This window comes from Phyllostomus discolor, chromosome 15 (genome assembly GCF_004126475.2).
Source record: "Phyllostomus discolor isolate MPI-MPIP mPhyDis1 chromosome 15, mPhyDis1.pri.v3, whole genome shotgun sequence".
Lineage (NCBI taxonomy): Eukaryota > Metazoa > Chordata > Mammalia > Chiroptera > Phyllostomidae > Phyllostomus > Phyllostomus discolor.
This window is the reverse complement of record NC_040917.2, coordinates 5,631,905-5,657,840: the sequence shown is the minus strand read 5'-3', so window position 1 is coordinate 5,657,840 and position 25,936 is coordinate 5,631,905. Positions and strand designations below refer to the sequence as shown.

Genomic DNA, 25,936 nt, shown 5'->3' with positions numbered 1-25,936 from the left:
GCGTGGTGTTCTGAAAGAGACAGACCTGGCCTGTTCTCCTGCTTCAAGCCTTTGTGCTGCAGCTACCACACCTGCAGAGCGGGTGTAACACTGTTTATTTCATGAGCATGAGATCAAATATCCTACACAAAGGGAATACTTGATTTTCACAACTGAGTGGAAAGACTCACAAAAGTGCTGTCACAGAAACATGGTATTCTGACCTCTAAAGCAACTACATGGTGATGATTAATAAATGGGAAAAAATCAGGCCTTTGCTCAAGTCAAGTTTGTGTGTATGCTTCAGGCTTAGGAAGAAGAGACGCAGATGTGGACACTCGGAGATGGTTCTAAACGTGAATGAGAAGGATGAGCTAAGGTTATGAAACAGGCAAGGTCACAGAGCATTTAAGAACCTGGCCTGGAGGGCTCTTCAGAAAAAAAGGTGAATTTAACTCTACTAAACTATACGCTTAAAAATGCCTAGGACTTTAAATTTTATGTTATGCATTTTTTTTTACCACAATTAAAAAAACAGGTTCAAGGCAATTAAAAAACAAACAAACAAGCAAACCCCAAAACAAAATCAAAAGCAAAGCTTTAACGTGTAGTCTAAATCTGAAGGTTGTCCACATCCCCTGCTGAAGCGAAGGCAGATGGAAGGGAATTTAGGACAAACTGCGAACCAAACTCTGCAAGGAAAAGGAAGCATCCATTCATTCGACAACTGTTCACTGAGCACCTGCACGCCAGTGTGTTCCAGGCACTGGTGCTGCAGCACTGGGCCAAACTAAGTCCTCACATTCTACTGGGAAGACAACGCTGTACGCTGTTAAGTCCCAGAAAGGAAAACAGAGCAGACTAAAGGAGCCTGTTCAGTCCCAGAAAGGAAAATAGAGCAGACTAAAGGAGCCGAAGAAGGCCTGGGGGCAGGGGTGAGAGACAGGTCGCTATTTTATTCGAGTAGCCAGGGGAGGGCTGTCTGAGGAGGAGCCACTTGATCAGGGAACCTGACCAAAGTCAGGGAGGGGGTCCTGCGGATTCCTAGGAGGGAAACATCCCAGGCGGCACTGAAGGGAGCAGTGCTCGCACAGGCTCTGCTGTCAGAGTGCCTGCTCTGCTCAAGGAAAAGGCAGCATGGATGGAGAAGAGAGACAGGGATAGAACGGTAGAAAGTAAGGTCAGAGAGTTAACAAGGTGCCAGATTATTCAACACTTTGCAGTCTGTGAAAGGGCTCTAGCTTTACCTGTGACACAGGGACTGATTAAAGGGCGTGATCCGAGCTGTCTCGGGCGCTGTGTTGAGAATGGTCTGAAAGAAGGGCGACTATGTAAGCAGGGAGAGGCCCGTTAGGGGGCTAGTGGGATGGTCTCGGTGAGAGATAACGGGGGCTTGGACTAGGATGGCAGTGGTGGAAGCGGTCAGACTCTGGATGTAATTTGAAAACTTACTGATGGAGTGGGTGTGGGGGAGTGGGTGTGGGGAAGTGGATGTGGGGGATGGGAGTAGAAGTCTGGGATAATCGCAAAGTTTTTGGCGACCAGAAAGACTGCGGTTGCTACTTATTGAGATGAGGAAAGCTGCGGAGATTTGAAGGGAGGATTCAAGGTTCAGATTTGTACATGTTAAATTTGAGATGCCTATTAGCCTTCCAAGTGGAGATGCGAAGTATGCAGCTGGACACTTGAGTGTGGCGCTCAAGAACACGCCCTGAGACACCCAGACGCGGCGTCTGCAGGCCAGACTTGAGAGAGCAGGCTGGGGAGGCACAAGGGGAAAGAAGACAGTGGTAACCCAGAAGCCCAGTGAGGAAGGTCTGTTTTAAGAAAGAAAAATCACTGTGTCAATGCTGCAGTCAGGGTCCAGTAAGATGAAGACTGTGGAGCACATGGAGGTCCCTGGGGACCCGAGCTGAGGGCTCAGTGGAGCAGTGAGAAGAAAATGTACCCGGGGCGACTCCACAGAGGACTGAGGAGGGCCTGGAGGGGCAAGCACACAGCTTTGTCCGAGAGGCTCTCCGGAAAGGAGGGCGCACAGACAGCAGCTGAAGGGATGTGGGTGACAAGACAGGCTCTGTCAAAAGCAGAATCTACCACCAAGTTTAAACTACTCCTTTCGGGTTAGTTATGCATTCATTCGTTCATTCATTCGTTCACTGTTTACAGATGTAGGCTCTGTGGGGAATCACAATTTAAATTTTGGAGGACAAAAGTAATCCTAATATAACCAAGGGTTTACATGAATTAGGACTGAGAAATAGGGCAATTCCTATTTGACTTCGGAAACAGGGAGTGCAAGTTCGGATCAGGTAAACCTTCATTTGAGCCACATGAGTCGAGTTACCCTGGTGCCGGGAGCTTCGGGAAGCGCAGGTCACGAGCCCGGTTACCTTGGTGTTATCGAAGGCTAACAGCAGGGTTCTGCCGTTGGTCAGGAAGATTTCCACCGCATTGTCTCGCAGCTGCCACCAGCGCTTGTGAACTTCTTTGATTTCTTCGTATGTCCAGGAAAATGATGCTGGTTCCAATTCTCCCTGAGGGCTCTGGGTCAGAGGAAGTAGATGAAAGTATTTGCTTTACATGAAATATGAATAATCATTTCAATTTTAGATTTTTTAAAAAATATCAAAATACAACAGAAAGTCTTCCTTTTGTGGTAAAATGACAGGTGAGATTCTCTGAAAATCTTGCCACTACTACCCACTTCAAAATGCTAAATAAAATTTACGAGTGTTTTTCAATTAATAGACTTTACTTTTATTTTGTAATAGGGCAGTTCATTTTGTAATAGGACAGTTTATTTTTCAGGGCAGTTTTAAGTTTAAGAAAATTGAGCGGGGGGCAAGAGTTCCCACGTGTCTCCTCCCCCCACGCAGTCCCCCTGTTGCTGACATCTCGCATTGGTGTGCTGCACATTACAAATAACAGGCTAACGGTGATGCCTGACTCCTGACTAAGGCCCACAGTTTACATTAGGTAGGGCTCAGTCTTGGTGCATACATTCTGTGGGTCCTGACATACGTACAATGACATGCACCCACCAGGACGGTGTCACAGAATAGTCTTCCTGCCCTAGGGACCCTCTGGGGTCCACCCATTGGTTCACCACCCCCTGGCTCCCTGTGACGCTGACCCTTTCACTGTCTCCAGTTTCCCTTTTCCAGGTCACAGAGTTGGAATCATACAGTACATAGCCTGTTCAGACTGATTTCTTCTACTAAGAAAATATTCTTTTACATGTGTACATGAGTTTGCAAGAAAAGTAAGAAAAATTAGGTCTCCAGGAATTACAACAAAAGAGGAATTTGAAACCAGCAGTAAGGAGGAAGTGACACTCTGGTCTGCCCTGTGTGTGTTTGTTTTACTATTATACTGGGTCCCAACTGATAAAGAACACTCGGACAGTGACCAGAGGGGAGGGGGATGATGGGGGAAAGAAGGGGAAGGGTCAAGTCAAGGAACATGTGTAAAGGACCCAAGGACAAGGACAATGGGGAGGAGAGAGGACTGAATGGGGAAGAGGTGGAGTGGGCAGGGCAAGGGAGAGCAATGGGGGGAAAATGGGGCCAACTATAACTGAACAACAATAAAAAAAAGTCAAGTCAGGAAATATATCACACATACAATAAAATACCTTAATGCAAATGTAATTTTTCTATACTTAAAACCAAACTCTTCCTGTTTAGCTCCAACATTCAACACATGGTCAATTCAACAGACATTCACTGAGCCCCTGCAGAGGTGGTCTTCCAGGGCCGTGCAGGAGATACGCCCATGTAAGGGGAAGGGGACACGGACATTCCGGCACACGTCTGAGACGCCAGACAGCAAGTGTCACATAAATAAGGACACATGCTACACAAGTACAGAGGAAGGAAGAGCCTTCAATCTATTAAAAGACAAGGGTATTTTTAGGAGAGGTTTAAAGAAGGAAAAGTTATCTTTGGACCCAGAAAAATGTTGGTTATATATCAACTATTAAATTCCTTGGCTGTTAAAAAGACACTTCTGGAAAAACAATGTAACCATATTTTTACTGGTATAAATGCTGTGGTAATTGCTATTAAATCACGAAAGAATGCGTACTCATTTTGGGGGGCTATATTAAATATTCTTATATATTTTTACATTAGTTGTTTTACAACTAAATTTTATATTCTCACTCATTAATTTCTTTGAATCAAGTATGTATTCACCATTAAGCCATACATAATCTTATTTAGTATATCCTTAGAAATTTCTAGCTTTAGAACTTTTCAGAAACAAAAAGCCTTATTTCTCCTATGACAAGGATTTCAAAACAATACTTTAATGAAATACGTGCTAATTCAAATGAATAAAAATCTTTACAATAAAAAATGTATATTGAATCTTTTTGTTATTTTCTGAATATCAGTATTTCCAGAAGAATGAAAATTATGATTACTAACCTACGTGACTATAGGGATAACTACGTTATTCAATTATGTAATGCTTCCCTACCTTTTGAAGGCAGGAGTACTGGGTAGAGAACTGGGAGTGGCGGGAGGAGTCACTTGTCTCTACTGAGGAGAGTGATGGGGAACAGTGGACAACACTGAAATGACAGGAGTGGCTGAGAACTCAACTCGAAAACCAACGGCTGAGACTCAGGCCATGCCCCAGTAGCAATGGCATGGTCTTCTTGTTAGAACGATCTTTTAAAAGAATGTTTGAAATTCAGATAAATCTATACATTAAGTCACAATAAATGAGTTCTAAAAGTTCTGCCTCCTTTGTAGTAATACTGAATTTACACATCTTGGGAATTTGTGTGAATTTAATTGGTGCAAACTTAAGCTTCTACTCACCGAACTGTCAACTGTATCAGAAGCATTATCTTCCACAAAATACATTCCACATTTACCTGCAGAATATAGTTGTATGTGAGTTAAAAATGTACGCACTATTGCCTGATACAGTTACAAGCATTCCCATTGCAGTCAGTGGCCTGAATTCAAACGCCATCTCCCCAGAAACAGTTCCTGACACTCAAGACCTATTTTTGAATCATCCGTGAGATCTCAGGGAAGCTGCTCAACCTCCGTGTCTTAGTTTCCTTACAAAAAGAAGGGGGAGGAGAGGACTCTATTTCACAGGGTTACTGTGGGAGTTAGGCTATATGCAAAATGCTTCTTAATAGAGCCTGGCACTCGGTGCTAAAAAAGGTTGGATATTTATTATCACCAATATTCTTAAATTGTCAGCATATTATCTTGCTTTATTTCATCACACATTAACTGAAGTCAAGGTGTAAATCAAATTTCCTAGCAAAAGAGGAATTCTTAATTACTTTGCTGACTTAAACACTCAGTAAGGCAAAGATGGCTTAAAAGATCATCTGCTAATTTTTCCTGCTTCACAGACAGTTGATAAGACATGTCCCTATGTCATGTATCTCAACGGTAGGAACTGCCTGGGCCATGCACTGTGGGCTGGTCACCTTTGAGCACTGGCCTGGCTGGCCCAGAGGGGCTGCTGTCCCAGCAAGCTCAGAGCTGTGCATGTTGGGCCGCAGGGGCAGTGAGGCTCCCATTTGAGGGCTCATCAAAAGGATTATAGTTGGGATCCACCCCAGAGTTTCAGATTCAGTTGGTCAGAGCTGGGGCCTGAGAAAGTGCATTTCTAAGAAATCCCATGTGATGCTGCTGCTGTCCCTGATTTGGGGACCACACGTTGAGGTCAACTGGCCTACAGCACACAAGCTGGCTCTTTAAGGGAACAGAGACCAACTGGTACCACTTCATTCCTTCATATCTTGAGGAAAACACTTCTCACCTCATGCGATTACATAGGTCTCCATGCATTAAGAAGCTTGGTCTTTCTCTCGGAAGTACAATAGAGACTACAAATTATACATCTCAAGGTACATATAGGGCACAGGTATACCTGTTAACACAGTAGGCATATACTTCTACTATTAATAATAATTCTTCACTCTAAAATAAAAATTGATATATAATAAAAGAAATGACTAAATATAAAATGTATACTCATGAAGAAAGTCAACTTTATAAAAATTAAAATGCCAGTCATATGCTTTGCAGGGACAAGACTGCCACTTCTTCACATTCATGAGTCAATGCATTACGTATAACGTTGCGGCAGAATGACCTACGTGGTGTTAGAGAAAGTGCATCTCATCAAATGCCGGTGTGTCAGAACGATGCTCCAAATCACCCAGAACACAGTAAGACGGGGTGAACATGTGTAAAACTCTTCAGAGTGTGACCTACCTAATAACAGTTCACCAGCTGTCTCTCTAGATGGTGCAACGCTGATACATCTTCGATTCACCCTGTCAAAACATGTTTAAAATTACTATGATCAAATGTTTTGAGCAATTTTAGAAAGTATAAGCTTTATTGTATCTAGTAAAAGATTTCAGCAAAGCAGATGAGTTTGAAGCACACCACATCTTGTCAAAACACACATAAAAGTATTATCTCATTCTTTAACATTCCAGTAGGGGAAAAAATGACTAAAACTTTCAGAAAAAGCTAACAATCCCTATACCCTGTAGGCAGAATACAGGATTCAGTTACTGAGAAAGAAACTTCAATATTTTATATTTTCCAGTAAATAAGCAAACACTGGATCATGCCTCTGATACTTCAAGCACATAAAAGAAGACCAGTTTCTAGGAATAGGGGATTTGGAGTCAGAAAAGTTCCTCTATTCTTCAGTCAAGTCACTTATATTCTTTGAGTCTCAGTTTTTCATCTGTAAAATGGGCCAGGTAATAACCAACCCGTTTACTACTCAGCAATTCTATGACACATTGGGCGTTACTCTCTTCCTCCTGCAACAACAGATGAGGAAGCTGACGCAGAGAGGTAAGTGACTTGCCCAAGATCAGAAAGCTAGTAAGAGCAGGCCCAGGGCCTGGTCCTTTCAGCCCTGCCCTGACTGCTGTGGGTGCCGTTAGTAACGCAGTCTGCACTCCACAGCTCACAGCTCACTGCAGAAACACGCGTGCAAATGCGGGCCGGAGCATGCGACTGAAGTCCAAGGGCTCCTTCCTATCAACAGTGCCTTCTCCTTTTGGACTCGGACCACTGAACCTTGCCCTCTCTTGAGCCAGGTTTAGGACCTTTCCTAAAACCACGCTGCATTGTCTAAAATTAATAGTACGTAAGTATTACAACAGACTGCAAAAATCTTTAACTCCTTCAACAAAAAACAAAGTGTCTTACTGGTTCAAAGTTACCTTATAGACTCACTTGCAGCTTTGTCTTTTACAGTGGAAGAGAAAGAAGAATGAGTTTTGTCTTCAAAGAGGTAAGAGAGTGGTGGTTTGACCACATCTGTTGAGGAAAAGAGCACATATTATCTTTACCTAATGACCATAGTTATCTGTTCTGCTAATATGTTGAGTCGAAAAGCCACTATTACCTTCGGATTTCTGTCTATCTCTGAGGAGATACTTGTTGGGAATAGTTAAGTAACATCTCTGTAAGCGCCTCCTCTCTCGATTTGGCCCTTCTGTTGGATCCAGCTGCCAGGAAGTTGGATAGTAGATGGGGTCATACCAGACTGCTCTGGAAGTCAGAAGAAAAGAATGTTTTAACTGTCAATCTGAAGTACCTGTAAGCTTTAAAAAAATCATGATATAAATTGAATAAATCAGAACTTATCTATTCAATTAAAAAAGGAAAAAAAATCCAACTATTTATATAATTAGACTAGGGAATACAGATACATAGTACAAAAGAATAACATAAAAAATTAGGACTTCCAGCCAAGATGGAGCCATAGATAGATATGCTTTGCTTCCTTGCATAGCCAAAAGAAGGGAAACAACCAATTTAAAAACAAAAGGCCACCAGAACTGCCAGATAATGGAACTGTATAGAAGTCTGACAACCAAGGAGTTAAAGAAGAAATATTCATTCAGACCGGTAGGAGGGGCGGAGACAGGCAGGCTGGCTGGAGAGGATGTGTGGCAAGGTGGTGAACTGGTGGCAGCTGGAGGACCAGGCAGTCGAGGAGGCAGCTGGTGGAGCAGGCGGTCCCACATTTGCATGCGGATAAACTGGGAGGAACAACTGAGGAGTGAGACAGACTGCCCAACCCAGGGCTCCAGTGCAGGGAAATAAAGCCTCAGAATCTCTGACTGAAAAAACATGTGGGGGTTGTGGTGGCGGGAGTTATTCTCAGCCCCACAGGAGAGTTCATTAGAGAAAACCACAAGGTCCTAGAATGCACACAAACCTGCCCACATGGGAATCAGCACATGAAGGGCCCAATTTGCTTGTGGGTAGTGGGGGAAGTGACTGAAAGCCAGAGGAGAGCTGAGCAAGGAGCATTGTTCCCTCTCAGACCCCTCCCCCACATACAGTGTCACAACGCAGCAATGTGGGTTGCCCCACCCTAGTGAATACCTAAGGCTCCACCCTTTACATGTAACAGGTGTGCTAAGACAAAAAAATATGGCCCAAATAAAAGAACACATCAAAGTTCCAGGAAAAATAGAACTAAGCAATGAAGAGATAGCCAAACTATGAGATGCACTATTCAAAAACTGGTAATCAGGATGCTCACAGAAATGGCTGAGTATGGTTGCAAAATAGAGAAAGAAGTGGCTATAAAAAGTGAAATAAAGGAAAATGTATAGGGAACCAACAGTGACAGGAAGGAAACCAGGACTCAAATCAATGGTTTGGACCAGAAGGAAGTAATAAACGTTCAACCTGAAGAGAATGAAGAAACAAGAATTCAAAAATATGAGGACTTAGGAACCTCAGGGAGACAACTTTAAACATTCCAATATCTGAATCATAGGGGTGTCAGAAGGAGGACAGGAAGACCAAGAAACTGAAAATTTATTTGAAAAAATAACGAAAGAAAACTTCCCCAATCTGGTAAAGGAAAAAGACTTCCAGGGAGTCCAGGAAGCTCAGAGTCCCAAAGAAGTTGGACTCAAGGAAGCACACACCAAGGCACATCATAATTACATTATCCAAGATTAAAGATAAGGAGAGAATCTTAAAAGCAGCCAGAGAAAAGGAGAGAGTTACCTACAAAGGAGTGCCCAAAAGACTACTAGTTGATTTTTCAAAAGAAAGCTTGCAGGCAAGAAGGGGCTGGAAAGAAGTATTTGAAGTCACGAAAGGCAAGGACCTACATCCAAGATGACTCTATCCAGCAAAGCTGTCATTTAGAATGGAAGGGCAGATAAAGTGTTTCCCAGATAATGTCAAATTAAAGGAGTTCATCATCACCAAGCCCTTATTATATGGAATGTTAAAGGGACTTATCTAAGCAAAAGAAGGAGATCAAAACTATGAACAGGAAAATGTCAATAAACTCACAAGTATCAACAACTGAACCTAAAATTAAAAAACAAAAACAAACTAAACAAACTAGAACAGGAACAGAATCACAGAAGTGGAGATCACATGGAGTGTTATCAGTGGGGAGAGGGAGGGGAGAACATGAGGGGAAAGGTACAGGGAACAAGAAGCATAAATGGTAGGTACAAAATAGACAGGGGGAGGTTAAGAATAGTATGGGAAATGGAGAAACCAAAGAACTTATATGTACAACCCATGGACATGAACTAAGGTGCAGGAATGATGATGGGAGGGGGGTACAGGGCAGAGGGGAATTAAGGGGAGAAAAAAATGGGACAACAGTAATAGCATAATCAATAAAATATATAACTGATATATTTGCTGAGAATAAATTTGCATGTTTTGTTATTCTTGTTATAGTTGTTAATTACACTGAAAACAAAGTCAAATCCACTCATCTTTTCTTTGTAGTTTCTATTGTGTCCAATCTTAAAAGGTTATCCCTTCATCAAAGAGTTGATAAATATCCTACTCTCCTTTATAAATTTTCTTCTACTTTATAAACTTTTCTTCTACTTTAAAATTCCTCCATTCACCTGGAATTCGCTTTAGATTATATCATGTAGTGTTTTTTAGCACCCCACGGATATACTAATCACTTATCCTATGGTCAACAGATACATGAAAAGATGCTCAACATCACTAATCATTAGGGAAATGCAAACGAAAATAACAATGAGATATCACCTCACACCTGTCAGAATGGCTGTCATCAATAAATCAACAAACAGCAAGTGCTAGCGAGGAAGAGAAGAAAAGGGAACCCTTGTGTACTGTTGGTGGGATTATAAATTGCTGCAGCCCCTGTGGAAAATAGTATGGTGGTATCACAAAAAATTAAAAATAGAACTACCTTCTGACCCAGCAATTCAGCAATTCTGGGTATTTACCTGAAGAAATTCAATGCCCCTATATTCATCGCAGCGTTATATACAATAGCCACTTAAGTGCCCATCAATAGATGAATGAATAAATATGTGGTGCATATATACAATAGAGTATTACTCAGTTGTAAAAAAAGAAATCTTGTCATTTATAACAATAAGGATGAACCTAGAGGGTATTATGTAAGTAAAATAAGTCAGACAGAGAGACAAATACTGTATAATTTCACTTATACGGGGAATCTGAAAAACAAGACAGAAAGAAACTCATAAAGAGAACAAACTGATAGTTGCCAGATGAGAGGGGCCCTGGGGGGAATGACCCAGAAAGGTGGAAGGGATTATGAAGCACAAACTGGCAGTTGTAAATTAGTCACAGGGATGTGAAGTACGGCACAGGGAACGGGGTCAATGATATTGTCATAACATGTATGGTGCCGGGTGGGTGCCAGACTGATGAAGGTGATTACTGCATGAGTTATACACATGTCTAATCACTCTGTTCTACACATGAAACTAATATCATACTGTATGTCAACCATAACTGAAAAATAAACTTAAAAATAATCTAATCAGTTGTCCAAATTTAGAGAATACTACTTTAATTTTTCTCTTCATTATTTTTGAAGGATCTTCTAAGTATTATTAAGGACTTAGCTAGAAAAATATCTGCCTCCCAACCACGTTGTTTCAGTGATTTCTCAATTCTTTTGCAAAGATCATATTTTAAAATTAAAAGAAATATATACATTGTATTTGCTGGAAGAGCTAAGGCCTCTCTGTATTTCTATCCTCCCCAAGAGTTAAAAAAAAGAAACTCATAAGATTATTCTTCAAGATGAAATAAATCACAAATGATTAAAAAAATTTAAACTAATGGAATCATGTTACGGCTCTGGTCTGTGGAACAAAACTAGTCGTTAACACGGACATGCAAAACACGCACGCAAGGCCACCTGGACACCCCGCACTCTGCTCACCTGTCGTGTGTCAGCTGCTGACTGAGCTCCTGCCAGTGCCGGCTGGCGCTCAGACCGACTTTGTACATCCCTCTGATGTGCTGGATCACCTTCTTCCTCTCGATTCCCTGGGAGAAAGACACTGCCTGGGTGATATCTGCAGCTATTTTAGAGATATCCTTTGACTTTGAATCAAGACGCTGAAAGAGACTAAACAAGATTGTCCGTAAGTTAGGCATGTGTGGAACACGAAATGTGTATAAAAACATGACCTGTACAAACTAAAAGTATATGTGAAACCTAATGGTGTCCTAAGAGACATGGCTTTACAATTCATATAATCCTACCTTTGTTGGTTGTTATTAACTGTGTTATGCCAGGTGGCTTTAGTCACACCTTCTTCAGTTTCATATTTCTTTTGTTCCTAAAAGATATAAATAATAATGTAATATATGAAACTTATTATTTATCATTTAACATTGGCAGAGCCTGATAAACTAATTGTAAAACCAAGTTAACAAAGGAAAAAATATTACCCCAGAAGACCAGAATATTAAAACACATCAACCACTTAAATAATGCTATCATTCCCCTTTGTTTCCATATAATTTGGGTCACAGAACTTAGGACAGAACCGTTAACCAGCGTTGCCAAACCTGGTGGGCTTGCATAGGTGCCTGCTCCCTCATTTTGCTCTTTCACGAAAGAATCCATAACTCAAGGCTGGTTTTTCCACTTGCTTGTAACTGTAAAAATCTTTCCCTCACTGATAGCTACTGATAACAGATAAGGATGACCACAGAGGATAAAACATTCCTTAAATAAGCCTGTTTGCTCTCTCAAGGTAAAAAAGCAATAGGCCGAAAAAAGTATTTCAAGTTCATCATCAATGATACTCTGCAATAAAAAACAAGCCTTCAAACATTCTTGCATTATAGTCAATGGGATCTTCTAAGGAAACTGTTTGTTTCGCCAGCTTACCTCTTTGATCATTTTAAGAAGCTCCGGTTTTGTTGCTGCACTGGGAGGGATGCACTTGTGGCCACATAACTTTAAAGCATTCATAAGCTCTTCTGCTGTGTCTAGTTCTTCCTGAGTCAATTCATCTTGGTGATTATGTATCAACTCAGACAAATACAAAACTAACTTGGCTCCATGCTTTAAAACAAAGTAACAAGTTTTTTTCAGTCATAAAGAATTTTTATTTCTTACATTTAAATTATTTAACAGTAATTAAATTAAATTATATTGATAGATTTATTTGGTTAGATCTGGTTTGAATAAATGAATTAAAAAAGACACTCTAGGGGCAACTGAAAAAATTTGAGTATATATTGGATATTAGTAAGTACACAAAATTTTGCTAGGTATAAGGTTTGTTATGTTTATATAGAAAATGCCTTTTGAAAAATGTCATTTCTATCATTTATTTTAAAATATTTCAGAGGAATAAGAAATGATGCCAATATGATAAAAGTATTTAACAATTATTAAATCCATGTGACAGTTATATGGTATTTATGGTATTATTTGATTTTCCTTAGTATGTTTGAAAATTTTCATTGTTGAAAGTAAAAAAAAAAAGAAAAAAGAGGGAAAAAGAAGGAAGAAAGGGAGGAAGGGAGGGAAGAAAAGAAGGAAAAGAAAGGCTAGCAAGCAGGCTTTTGGGAAAAGAATTCTGGAGAGGATTAGCTAAAGAAATACAGGAAATAAGATTGGGATAAGGGAAAATCATTCATAGGTTTTTCTCACAGAACAATTCAACTGGAATGGGAACTTTCCTTTAAGTCTTGAGATAAGGGAATTATGCTTGTTTATTCTCTCCTTTGACTTCCGCTTGGTAGAATAGAAGGCGGTGAAAATTCCAAAACAAAATCTATCTTTGGATGAGCTTATAAGATTTAAGACTCCCTAGGGAGAACTCTAAAACCAGGGAGACCTCAGCACTTGTGAACGCACCCAGAGAAGGGCTGGTTTAGGCCAGTCTTTTATGAACAGGACCTATAACTACAATTAGAGTGTTGTTACTTAAGGCAATGACAACTATCCTTCGTAACACGAACCTACGCCAAGCTTTGACTCGTGATTTCTCAGGTGGCCCTTCTATGCTCTAGAAGTCACACCCAATTATTACGTGTACACTATGCATTATTTAGACACTAATTCTGCCAATGAGTTAAACGTGCATAATTTTACTTCTTAAAAATTTGCATTAATACAAATACCACTGTATTTGGCTTTATGACATTTTAAACTGTGAATAGTATTAAATGTCAACAAGTGGGATTTGGAAACTGTTACATTTTGGGTGATATTTACATTAACATGCTGGATCACATCATGCCATTTCCTAAAAGCATAAGATGAACATATGCATGATGAAAATAGCAAAGCTCGTTTTGATGCAACATTTTAGAAGAGTCGGGAGACAGCTGCTACCCGACCGAAAGAGAAGACTGAGCAGATGCTCGGTGAGTAAAAGGCCCAAAGAGTTGGCAAATAAAGAGAAGTGGTAAATGACTGGGATATTTTCACATGTGCCCTGCAGGCAAGGCTCTTAATATAACTGTAAAAATATTTCCATTTAGTATTCAGGAACACTCTAAAATTATCTTGAAAAACTATCAGAAATGTTTTTATTCACTCTGAATATCCACATAACAGATGATTTAGAGGCTGAAGTTGTTTCTGATAACTCATTTTAACATGCCCTGATCAATCATTTACTGACTGTAGTGCCCAGGACTAAAAAAGGTATGATTGGGGATTGATAAAAACAAGCAAAAAAGAGCCTGTTTTCAGTTCTCAAAAGGCTAATTTAAAATATATATATATGTATTTATTTTTTAGAGAGAGGGGAAGGAGGGAGAGAGGGGGAAAAACATCAATGTGAGAGAGAAACGTCGATCAGTTGCCTCTCGACACGCCCCATCTGGGGATCAAACCCACAACTGGGGCATGAGCCCTAACTGGGAATCAAGCCAGGGACCTTTTGCTTTGTGAGATGATGTGCAATCAACTGAGCCACACCAGTCAGGCCTCAAAAGGTTGATTTAAGGAAATGAATCTATTAAACACAAATCCTCAGAAAATAATGAAATGCTAGAATGTGTAAAAACACAAATTTCCATTAAAGTCTCTAGGAAGGAAGAGTTCTGAGTGGACTAGAGAAGGGGAGGAAGGTTCTGAAGGTGGGACAAAGGGGGCTGGGTGCATGGATGAGTGGGTGGAATGGCAGGTGGACGGACACAGGAGAGGAGAGAAGGCTTTCCGGCTGCAAGGGCACGTGCATTAAGCAGCGTGTCAGCAGGAATGAATACACAGGCTGTGAGGAGGGTGCAGCGCAGATGAAACGCTCTTTAAAAGAGGTGGCGTCACACACTGGAGAGTTAGCCCGGCTCAAGTTGTAGCAGAAGAAACCTAGGGCTTTAAAAATCAAGCAGATTACAAACGGATACAGCTTGCAGGCAGCTGCAAAAAAAAAAAAAAAAGAAGTATATATATTAATACTGCTGTGGAATGACCTCTAAGACATACTGTTAGTTGAAGAAAGTGCAGGAGAGTGTGTACAGTTCACTATCTTTCTTTGTGTCCAGAAATGGAGGGGATAACACACACGTGTGTATGTGCCTACAGAACGGCTCACATGGCCCAAAGCACTGAAGAACAAATGCAGACAGTGACCTACACAGAAAGGGAAAGGATGGGGGGAGGGTCCAGAGAAAAAAGCCAGAACCCCTCTTGATATAACATTTCCACAATTTTGACTTTGGATCCATGTAGATTTTTTTACATAATTAAAAATGAAATTAAACCCAACGGAATCCTTAACAACAGAAAATGAACTTCAAAAATATAACTAGTTAGTTGAAGTTTGTGGCATAACCAAATAAAAGTTATTTTAAGTGCTTTTACAATACAGTATTTTCATGGTAAATCCATAATGCTATTCTAAGAACCACAAGAAATCTCAAACTGCATTCAGTGGGCTTGTTATCAGTGATATGGTTGGTCATCTTACTTTGAAAATAGATATAGATACAGAAAGATAAAGCAAATCAGTATGTTAATGTCATTAGGAAGATTATCAACATTAATAAAAAGAAATACAAAATATAAAATCTGAGAAAAAGTATCCGAATGAATTCATGATTTTTTTTCTAAAAAGATACATATTCCCCAGCTTTTCCTACTAAAAAGGTGGAGAAGAAATGATAACCTACTATAAATGAATGGTCCTAGCCCTGGGTGTGTGGTCTTTAAGTACCATCATTTCATTAAAGGGAAATAGGGGCTTTTTGAGGAAAACCTCGGTTTGGGGTTGGAAGAGTGTGGGACATTCTCCTGCTCCAGAACGAGGAATTTAATCTCGTCAACTCATTCAAAATTAAATGGCCGTGTTAAGAGAACCTAACAACTTGAATCTACAGCGGTGTTAATTTAAATATCAAACAGAACAATAACTACAACAGTTTGAAACTATAAAATTTTTAAGAAAACATCTGAGTTCATAATGATACATCAAAAATAAAAACAAATATAAAAATTAAAGGTTGCTAGGGCACCAATTCCTTATTCTAAAAATTAATAACTAAGGTAAATAAGTATGCCTCTTGCCCTTCCTATACAGACTATATTTTAGGGCAGCCAGATAGTTGAGAAGGGAATATTCTTTCTCACAGATGAATCCCAGCTGACAGCTGCTGGGGGGATGAGAAACTTAGAGAAATCACAGTTTTGCAACTTCTAGTGAAAAGTGGATCTCGGCCACTATCATCAACGGCTGCTAAAACCATCAGGCTAAAGATTGAGGGTGAACTTTGTAATGGGTGGATCCGGCTGACCACCATCTCGAAAAGCAGGGCAACCAGATGTTCTATGGCTCCTGCTATGACGTAATGGAAAACTCACTCCTAGTCAAGTATTCTTTAAGAAAAGAAAAAAACCCACAAAAACAAATATGAAACCAAGAAATGGAATCTAATCAAGGCTCTAAATATAGAGCCATAAGGATATAATCAGCCAAATCCAGAATGTTGGAAATTCTACAGAATAAATGACCCAGTTTTATCAACAAATGAATAATATTAAAAAAAATGGTTGGGGAGGGTAATTGCTATGGATTAAAAATGTTTAGCACACACCAACAAATGCAACGTGTGGGCCTGTTTGGTTCCAAAAACAAGCAAACTATTAAAAAATTATAAGGTACCCTGGCCAGGTAGCTCAGTTGGTTAGAGCATCATCCCTATACATCAGGGTTGTGGGTTTGATCTCTCTCTGGTCAGCGGACATACCAGAATCCACCAACGAATGCATGAACAAGTGGAACAAATTGATGTTTCTCTCTCTCTCTCTCTCTCTAAAATCAATACTTTTTTAATTATAAGAAATATGGGAAAGTTTAAATGCTGGTTGGATATTATATGATAATAAGGAATTATTATTATTACTGAGCATGATATGTTTTTAAAAAGTCCCTATTGGTTAGAGATACATTCTGAAGTATTTACAAGTAATATGATTTGATACCTGACATTTGTTTCAAATTATACAAAGGAAGAAAGAAAAATTAAAGCTGGGTAATGGTCACGTGGGGTTCTTTTTTGATTTCTCTCAACTTTAAGGTACGTATATTTGAAAATTTCCATAATAAACTTTAAAAAATCAGGCACAGTAAGTTGGTCTTGAGTGCAGAGGTTACTATAGTGACCAGAGCATAAAAGGTAGAAAGAAGCCTGAACCCAGAGGGTGGGTGAACGACAGAGAGGAGAGACAGAGCGAGAGAGAGAGAGAAAGAGGCAGCTAAACAAGTCCCTGTCCTGGTGATTAAGTGGACTCAGGAGAGAAGAAACAATCGGCCAGAGTTCCAGCGTTTCCGACTGAGTCGGTAAGGGCATGCCGACAGAGGTGGGCAGCAGAGGAGGAAGGCTGAGATGAGGAGATGGGACTGTTAACTAGGGCTGGTTTGGATAGACGGCACCTCTGCTGACAGAGAAGGAAGGAAAGACCACTCCACATTCTCCAGGGAAGGAAACCAGGGGCCTGGATGCCCTTCTGCCTTGGGAAGGAAAGACAAGGCCCCTCGTGTGCTTGACACAGTCTTGATATCAGAAGGAGCACCTACAAATTAGTTCTAAGCTATAACCTTTTGGTTCCTAATACGATACACCTGGGTTTCCCAGGGATTAAAAGGGACATTCTTCCTTTCTTCTACAGGGTCCAGCACAAATAACACCCTCTTTTTATTACAAATTTTTTTACTACAAAATCATAAGCATGTAATTCTGTAACATAACAATACCACAGTCAAGCATACCATGTGGCATTTTAGGTGAAATGTTCAAATTAAAACTGTAAATCTTTACACCCATGTTACCCTACCAGCCACACTCGAGCAGGCCTTACTTCTGCCGGACCCTGTATCTCATCTCTTACTTTACTGATAGGGGTATAATTTACATACAGTAAGCACTCGGATATTAGGGGTTCATTTCTGCGAGTTTTCACAACCACGTGTACCCATGTAACCACATCCAAAATGGGAACACATTTTCGTCACCCCGGAAAGTTTCCTAAGGCTCCTTTCCAATCAGTGCCCCTTCTCACTGCCTCCTCCCAGAGACCACCACCGTCTGTCACCGTGTCTCACTTTCACCTGCTCTTGAACTCCCTTGCGTCTGGCTGTCCCTTAGCCAGTGCAGTGTTTAGAGCTTCCTCCACAATGGCAGGCATACCAGTGCTCTGCTCCTTCTTGTGGCTGTGTAAACTCCATTGTATAAACACATCACAATTTGCTTAAGCCCTCTCTTGTTGATAGACATCTGGGTTCTTTCCAGTATTTGGCTACTAGTGAAAAGGCCGCCATGGATATTTTTGAACAAGTCTTTTTACAGGCATACATTTTAATTTCTCTTTGGCAAATATCTAAAGATGGAATTTTAGGGTTGCAGGCGAACTGTATGTTTAATTGTGCAAAAAAGTGCTAAATAGCTCTCTAAAACAGTTATAATGATGTAAACTCTCCAACTATCATTCTTGAAGTGATAGGCTTTATTATACAGTCTGAAATTTTTAAAGGTATTTTGGTTTTGATCATTCCAAATAATCAACATTTTTTTCTAACTTACTGTAAATATTTTTTATATATGTCATATGTACTGTTGTTTGAGCTATTCAGTATAGATGTTTCACAGATAATATAATGCTTAAAAAAAGGTTCCAAACAGTTCTTAGAGAAAATGCTTTAAGGTCCAATAATGAACTACAAATGACCTTGTAAGGACTTAACATAAATGAAGGTCTGTTAACATAATGAAGGTCTTAACAGACCATCATTTAAGCACTGGAAAAGAATGGGGCATAAACTGGTCACACTAAGATGGTGAAGAGCATCTGAAGAAAGACCTCAGGTGATTTTTGGTAAGAAAACTGTATTTACAATGTTTGACATGAAAATACAGTTTGATTTCAGTTCTTGTTTTGTAAATCTGATGTTTCACCAATAGCTTTTATGTACGAAATACTGAGATTCTTACTTGCGGAAATGGGCTGAGACAGTCTCGTAGTATTTCCTGATAATTTGGTTCGTGAACTATTTCAAATATTTGCTTTCTCTGTTGGGAAGGGTGGGCGGGTGACAAAATGTGTGTGAGCAGTCTGCCCAGCTGCTTTCGGAAGGTTTCCTTACAGGACCATATGATCTTCATCCACTGCTGCCTGGAACCACTGGTTTTGCTTGAACCCTGAAACCAAAACAGAAATGAACCAGGATCAGACTGTTGGAGTAATAATATACTACCCACAACACAGACCTGAAGAAGATCACGGAACATATTTTATCCATGCTTTTTAAAGATAGTGTAAATCAGAAAGACACAGACATCCACGCAAATGGTGTTTAAAAGAGATGGACGTACACCTTTGTTCAAAACAGCCACAAGGTGGGAACAATCCGAATGCGCCCTGATGAACAGGTAAACAGAATGTGGTCTGCACACAGAACAGACGTCACTCAGCCTTAAAAAGAACTGCAGTACCTGCACATGCTTCAACGGGGTGAATTGAAAACATTATGCTAAGTGAAATAAGCCACACACAAAAGGACCATGTTGCATGAAATATGTATTATAATAACTTATGTGAAGTATCTAGAAAGTCAAATTTGTAGAGACCAGAAAGTAGAACAGAGGTCACAGGGCTGGAAGAGAGGGATGGGAATTAGTGTTCAATCAACACAGAGCTTCCATTTGGGAGGATGGGAGGTTCCGGACACGGATGGTGCTATGGTCGCACAAAGATGGGAATGTACTTAGAGCCTCCGAATTGCACCCTTAAAAATGGTTCAAATAGTACATTTTATGCTATATATATTTTACCACAATTTAAACAAGGAGAGAAGGATGAAGAAACTAAAGCCCTAAACCACTTATAAAGCTACCTAGGACTTGAAAATTTTAAACAAAAAAAAGAAAAAGAAAAAGAACCATCAGAGAACAAGGGTAGGTAAGGTCACACTGCTTTTTGCAATACAAAAGAGAAAGGATTTATTATAAAGACTTGAATTAGTACTAAAATACTGAATGTAACAGTCAAAAGTAAGGACTGCACATAAATTGATTCCCCAACAAGTAACCAAAGAAGCCGTTCCAGCTGTGTTCCCAGTAAGGCTAACCCAATCCTGGTCACATCTCCTGTTAAAAACTGAAATCAGTCCATTTTAGAGTTCAGTCTGAGTTTTGGAAACTGCTCTCTAATTTCTCCTGGTCCTGAGGGCCCTGTGTAAACTGAGTGACTCAGTTCCAGTGGAACCTTCAGACACCAAAATCTAGCTGAGACGTAGAGCCTGGCAGAGCCATGATTTGTGAGCTCGGCTGGAGTTAGATCGGCCTTGGTGTCTGTGGGCTGTGCTGACCCGTCTGTTCCCTGTGGTCACTGCAGGCAGCTCGCAGAAACCCGAGTGAGTCACTGAGGAATGGAGCCTGACACTTGCCTGTATTCTCTATATAATTCTGAAGGAGCTGGATACATTTAAACCAAGACCTAAAATTCACAGTAACTCATTATAATAATCATTCAAGATAGGTACAGATAAAGTACTTTGAAAACAGGCTATTAATTTAAACTCCCACAGAACTGGTTAAAGCCCACCTATGTTCTGATGCCGCTTGCTCTACCATATTGGAGAATGGCTTTCAGGCCACAGATGTAAAACCAACGCTTCACCCAGTGAGTCGGTTCGGAAAGGGGGACTCGGCAATATTACTCCATTATTAAAAATTCAAGTTGTCCGAGGTTCAGAAAAGTCTGTGAGAGACTTTTCTCTCTCATAGAGAGAGAAAATGTTTAATGTCTGAAAACATTAAATATAGACAGAAAACTTCTACTCTTTTTGTGTGAATGAACATTCCCCATGTAATTTACTTACAATAGACACTTTAAATACTTCTACCAGGTACGTGAATATTTCTTTCTGAAATGGATTGGAAACAGAAGTATGTTCATGATGAATATTTTCTTCAGAAATCTCAGTCTGGGAAACTGAGGTCTTGCTTTGAATGGCACTTTCTGGAGTACTCAGAATGTCAACAATGTCCGGATTAAACTCTGAATTAAAAAAAAGAATAAAAAATTAGTCAAATCACTGATACCTAGCCATTCAAAATGTAATGATGCTGGTAAAATACTTTCTAAATCAGTTGTCACAATATTAATGTGCAGTAGTGCATTAACTGTAGAATATACTAGAGAAAAGTGATCTTACTTAAAACAGTGCAGAAATTTAAATATATATAAACCATGCAATTCTAAATTAAAGATTTATCTTACTAATGAAGATGAATTGAACTGTGAAATCACAGAGCCACGAGGTTCCCGCACACACCAGACGCACAGCCCGCCCGGCGTCTGCAGTAGACGGGCACCCAGAGCTGCCTCTCTGCTGTGCGCCCCCAGTGCGTGCTGTGCAAGCAGTGCAAATGGTTCGACTGCAAGGTTTAGCCTGAGTGCCAGGGGCCTCAAATATAGAGAAGTTTAAAAAAAAATCTCAGTTCCGTTATTTTTCTAATGATTAACAAGTACTGTTTTCCTTTTCCTGCCTTCTTGGGGTTATTTGAACATTTCTTAGAATCCCATTTTGACTTATCTATAGTGCTTTTTGAGTATTTTTTTCATAGCTTTTTAGTAGTTGCTCTAGATATTACATTTTATATACAAATATATAAATCATTAGCCACTACAGAAATACAAATTGAAACCATAATGTGATATCACTATAAACATCAGAATGGCTAAAATTAACAACAGTGACAATTCCAAATACTTACACAGATTAAAAAAAACACAAAAACCAGACCACTCATACATATGAAATTACACAGTGGCTCTGGGAAAGTTGGCAGTTTCTCCACTAGAAGAAAACGCACACCACCACACAACCCAACAACCACACTCCCGGGCCTTTCTCCTGGGGGAACGAAGACTGCGTTTGCACAGAAGCCTACACCAAGTGTGACAGCAGCTTTATCTGTCCGGGCTCCAGACTGGAAACAGCTCAGACAGTCCTCCAACAGGTGCAGGGCCAAACAAATCGTGCCGCGTCCACACTGCGGAATGCTACTCAGCAAAAACAAAACATGTAACTACCAGGCCAGCTCTCTAAAAAACTATGCTGAGTGAAAACAGCCAAGGCTGCATTCTGTACAATTCCATTTATGTAACATTTCTGAAGTGACAAAAGTGCAGGAATGAAGAGCAGACTAGAAGCTGCCGGCAACTACAGAGGAGTGGGGCGGGAAGAGAGTGAGTGTGACTATAAAAAGGCAACGTGAGGGATCCTTGTGGTGGTGGAATGCTCTGTTTCTCAGCTCTGTAATATCCTGGTAGCGACATTGGCAGAGTTTTGCATAATCCATTGGGGGAAACTGGATAAAGCATATGCGAGATCCTTGTAATAATTCTCAACAACTACATGTGAATCTATTAACATGATTACAGCTGTCACCCCTTGTGATTTCTGTTTCCACAGTTTTAGTTATACATAACTGACATGTAAAATATTTCATGTAAAATTGCAGAAATAAACAATTCATAAATTTTGAAAAAATTTTATTTATTTTTAGAGAAAGGGGTAGGGAGGGAGAAAGAGAGGAAGGGAAACATCAATGTGTGGTTGCCTCTCGAGCACCCCCTACCGGGGACCTGGCCTGCAACCCAGGCATATGCCCTGTCTGGGAATTAAACCAGCGACTTTTTCATGTCACAGGCCAGCACTCAATCCACTCAGCCACACCAGCCCAGGCCACAAGTTTTAAATTGGACACTGTTCTTTGTAGCCTGCTGGGATCTCCCACTGTCCCCCCGGGATGTGAACCACCCCCACGTCCAGATATCCACAGTGCAGATGCTCCCCGGCTGTTAGTCCACAGCTATCTTGACTGTCAGGTTGAGTGTCGTGGTATCACGGTGCTTGTGTCCAAGTCGCCCTTTATTTTACTTAATCATGGCCCCAAAGCTCAAGAATAGTGATGCTGGCAACTCAGCTGTGCCAAAGAGAAGCTGGGAAGTGCTTCCTTCTAGTGAAAAGATATGCATGTAAAGGAAAAAACAGTGTATATAGGGGTTCAGTACTATCCATGGTTTCAGGCATCCACCAGAAGGGGTGTCTTAAAAAAAACTTTAAAAAGTCCATCTAGGCCAGCATTTAACACATTGAAAAATGGACTTTATTCAAGACTATTATTTCTGAAGAAATTCTTTTAATAGTATGGAAACGTCTTCAGTTCCCTCTTAAATTATTTTCCTTTTGATTCAAAATCTGAGCAATGACATATTTACTCTCTAGTCTTACCTTGATAAAGAATCCTGTTGATGGCCAGAATGGTGAGCCTCTGCAGCCTCTGCGCAAGCTCCGCTTCGGTGGCCTGGACAGGGTTCTCCTGGCTCATTCTCCGCTGCATCATCACGTGAAGCTCATCACTCGCCACTGAGCGCATTTTCATTAGAAGGGAGTCAGTTTGAGCAAGGGGAAATTTCCGAGGACCTTCAAATGTAAGTTAAAGCGTCAAATGCCAGAGTTAACAAGATCAAGGAAACTATTTTTGCAGCAATTTTTTGATCATCAGAACATGAAAAGAACCTTATTTAATACAGAGTTAATTTACATAAAGGAAAGAGAATTATTAAGAGAAAGTGATGTTTCTCCCTCTTTAAATAGGTACAATAGTAATTTTGATCTCAAAGTCCTAAACAAAAATGGCTTAGGAGGATGGCTACCATTTGGCAAAATTTGAGTCTCCTGAAAAACTCCAAGAATTAGAAATGGATGTATAAGTAGTTCAGAATGTTTTGACAAAATATTTTCAAATACTGTTGCATTTCCTCATATTCTAAAATAATCAACAGATTTTTATTTTACTTTTTATTAAAGATTTTATTTACTTTTAGAGAGAGGAGAGAGGGAGAAAGAGGAGAGAAACATCACTGTGAGAGAGAAACATCAATTGGCTGCCTCTCATAAGCACCCAGACTGGGGACTGAAACCACAACCCAGACATGTGCCCTGACTGGGTATTGAACCTGTGACCTTATGTTTTTTCCAGACAACATTCAACCAACCAAGCCACACCAGTCAGGGCATCAATAGATTTTTAAAGCACATTGTGTTTCAGTAAGAACATTACTACTTCTGGATAATTGAGTTTTTTGAAATAGTTTTGAGAAGTGCATACAGTGAGAGTAGAAATCAGTCAAATGAAGGTGAGGAGATCAGAAAGGTGAATATCATTCCAGTGATTTGCTAATGAATGATTTGCTGCACATGCATCACTTGGGATTTAATCCTACACAAGCATTTCCTGAGAAATGTTTCCTCAGATTGAACAGGTAGAACCGGCACTCGGCACCGTTACTGCACCTGCTCCGAGAGGTACCACACAGGGAGTGGATCCAGGAGGAAATGGGGGGAATGAGTCTTGACGGAACACACTGAAGGAAAAGGGCATCGGAAGTTGACCATAGGACCGAAAATGGTGTCTCGGTAGGTGAGGAGCAGTGGAACCCTTCATTGGAATTGAACCTTTGTTTTAGATTATGAAAACATGTATCAATTTCCATAGTTTCTATAAACATAACTTACATATAATTAAAATATACATTTTAATGACTCATCCTGCAAGATATTTAAATATTTTAATAGCATTTTAGATTGTCCACTATTTTAGGTAATCATTATTTTTAATCAGTTAATACATTTTGATGGGTAGAGTCACTTTTGAGACAAAAAAAACCAAGCAAATAAAAAGAAAAATTTCCTATCAGTGATGTATTCAAGAATAACATTTCAGACTACGTCCTCAGTTTAAGCAGGTTCTCCCCAATGTCCACTTCTCCGACAGCTTCCATCTGTGTGAGCAGCCGGTGTTCACAGTTCAGAGGCTCAGCCACACAATGAACAGGGAGGGCGAAGCCTTGTGCGGGGCTATGCACGCGGCAAAGTGGGGGGCTTCGCCCTCGTGTTCTGAGGCTGCCCTGAACTGCTGCAGCCCCAAGCACACTGTTCCTAAGCCTCAGCTTCCTCGCATGTAAAGCGTGAATTAGGAAGTAAAATAGAGCCTTACCCACAGGCAGACATTTGTCACTATCTGACACTATATTAGATATATTTATTTACAGGTTAGTTGATCATTTTCTTCAGAAAAATATAAGTTCCATGACAACAGATAAAACGATAACTGGTACATGACTAATGCTTGGTAAATTTGGTTGATGGTTGGAAGAATGGACAAAGAACGTTATTCTGTAGATTAATACAGTAATGGCCACAAAACACAATGCCTATCTCATACAAGGAATCAAAAGTTGTTAATAGTTGGTAATATTATTAATGGTTGAAATGTAAATAAAATTCATAGAATATTTATATATATATACACACATATATATTCATTTATGACGGTTTAAATTTATATGTCCTTTAAATAATGCCTTAATGCTTTCCTCCACATTCATGTATCAAGGTGATGTGTAGTGTTGTATATTGATAAGCAGTAAAAAAAAATACAAAAGAATATATCTTGCTACCCTGTTTATAATAGCAAAAACAAACAAGGGAAAAAACACCTCTGTTTATTGGACAAAGCTTAGGAAAGACAACCATGGCAAGTTAATATAATAGATTTTTATGCATTTTTTTAAACATAAAGAATATTTATAGCACATGGAAAGATATCTGTAATACATTGTTTAGAAACAGGAGGTAGAGTATCATACTGCCCAGGCAAAATTACACTTTCTCTTATATATCTCTATGCCAAAAAACCCACACAGAGGCTGAGGAGCTAGTGCCCTGTGCGCCCTATTCACTGGGTCCCAGAGAACCGCTGACGTCAGGCGGAAGAATGGAGCACATGAGTGAGACTGCAAGGAAGCTAGGCTGGTGGCAAATGGCACCTGCCCCCTCCCAGTATGAGGACTGAACGTGGAGATGTGAGGATGGTACTGCTCAGGGCGCTCTGGCCCGACCCACGGATCTCCCGCTTCCCAGTCTGCGTCAGCCTGTCTATCATCAAACCACCTGGCGTGGCCCTCACAGAAGCAGCAGCTGCCAGCTGTCCACACAAGTCCTGCTGGAGGTGCAGGAGGTGGCAGTGGGGCTGGAGGTGTCATTTGCCTCAGCAGTTTTCAATAAATGCTAAATGAGTGTTTAGAAAAAGGCCACCCCCATACCAGTGAGAGAGCTTGT

General features: G+C 40.2%; 1 protein-coding gene across 4 annotated transcripts in view; it reads right to left on the bottom strand.

Moving 5' to 3' along the window:
* Positions 1–25,936, bottom strand: part of LYST (lysosomal trafficking regulator) — a 149,642-nt gene that overhangs the window by 33,113 nt on the left and 90,593 nt on the right. For 2 of the 4 annotated variants that reach the window (XM_036016055.1, XM_036016056.1), the window contains exons 29-40: positions 24,110–24,271; positions 23,045–23,236; positions 20,624–20,802; positions 18,735–18,941; positions 12,178–12,354; positions 11,544–11,620; positions 11,218–11,406; positions 7,393–7,538; positions 7,208–7,304; positions 6,234–6,295; positions 4,809–4,864; positions 2,370–2,522 (exon numbers count right to left, since the gene is read on the bottom strand). In XM_036016055.1, the coding sequence (XP_035871948.1) occupies positions 2,370–2,522; positions 4,809–4,864; positions 6,234–6,295; positions 7,208–7,304; positions 7,393–7,538; positions 11,218–11,406; positions 11,544–11,620; positions 12,178–12,354; positions 18,735–18,941; positions 20,624–20,802; positions 23,045–23,236; positions 24,110–24,271 (1,697 nt within the window). The remainder of the gene's footprint in view (positions 1–2,369; positions 2,523–4,808; positions 4,865–6,233; positions 6,296–7,207; positions 7,305–7,392; positions 7,539–11,217; positions 11,407–11,543; positions 11,621–12,177; positions 12,355–18,734; positions 18,942–20,623; positions 20,803–23,044; positions 23,237–24,109; positions 24,272–25,936) is intronic. The other 2 variants (XM_036016057.1, XM_028531098.2) reach the window with 1 other exon arrangement.